Source organism: Limulus polyphemus, unplaced genomic scaffold (genome assembly GCF_000517525.1).
Source record: "Limulus polyphemus unplaced genomic scaffold, Limulus_polyphemus-2.1.2 Scaffold2838, whole genome shotgun sequence".
NCBI classification, from domain to species: Eukaryota; Metazoa; Arthropoda; class Merostomata; order Xiphosura; family Limulidae; genus Limulus; species Limulus polyphemus.
In genome coordinates this window covers 16341-17283 of record NW_013668448.1, presented here as the reverse complement: position 1 = coordinate 17283, position 943 = coordinate 16341, and the positions used below count along the sequence as shown (strand labels likewise).

Here is a 943-nt window from a genome sequence, read left to right as displayed (position 1 = left end):
GAAAAGTGGTAAAAAATCCGATGAGACTGGAAAACAATCTCATACATTCTACATGTTTCAATGTATACTACTGCATCATCCTCAGAAGTGTAATATGTTTGGCAAAAATAACACTTATTTATACAATTATCAAACCACAAATTTACATATTAAAGAATTTCACGCCATCTAGTGACAACATTTCCATCAGATCCATTATACTTATTCAATAATTTAAATTTACTTTTTCTTTACATTTAATTATCTTAATTAGCACAACCTGAAAATTTAATTGGTATGAACAAACATGAATCTATTGAGATAATTAAATGTAAAATCTATTATTTTATTTTTCTAATCCTATATTAATTTTAGGCTTAATATAGGCAACTTCTATGTTTTTATTATCCTTAAAACTTAACGGTAACTGAAGTTTAATTTAGATCCTTTGACAACTGCAAGGACTGCTTTGCTTTATAGCTGACTAATGGTCTGATTGAACGATGAAAGAGGCAAAATAAACGTTTCTGATAAATATGCTTAGCATCACACACAATTTTTTAGTTGTTTTTCATTATTTGTTTTACTCGACAGTTTTGATTAATTTTTCTTAATTTATACTAATGTAAATATAATGATATAGTTTCATCACTTATGTCCATAAGTTGTTAAAATAACTAACCTGGAATCTTGAAAAGATCACTGAAAATGATATCATTAACGCAATTCATCTTCTGAGGGGTAAGTCGATCCAGAGCAATGTTGCTTATTAAAGATACCATAATGTAGCTATAAAAAGGAAGTAAAATTGTCTAATTAAATATATCAAAGGTGTGAACCTAAAAATAAGAATTTCTGAGTTTTAACTAACATAATTCAGTATTTGATTTATATGCACTGCCTCTTAATAGCAAAAAAAAAAAAAAAAAAAAAAAAAAAAAAAAAAAAAAAAAAAAAAAAAAAA

General features: G+C 25.7%; 1 protein-coding gene across 1 annotated transcript in view; it reads right to left on the bottom strand.

Moving 5' to 3' along the window:
- LOC106468024 (dedicator of cytokinesis protein 1-like) overlaps positions 1-943 on the bottom strand; it is a gene marked incomplete at its 5' end in the record, with an annotated part of 80466 nt that overhangs the window by 76574 nt on the left and 2949 nt on the right. The window contains one exon of the mRNA XM_013928422.2: positions 662-768. Coding sequence (XP_013783876.1) covers positions 662-768 — 107 coding nt within the window. The remainder of the gene's footprint in view (positions 1-661; positions 769-943) is intronic.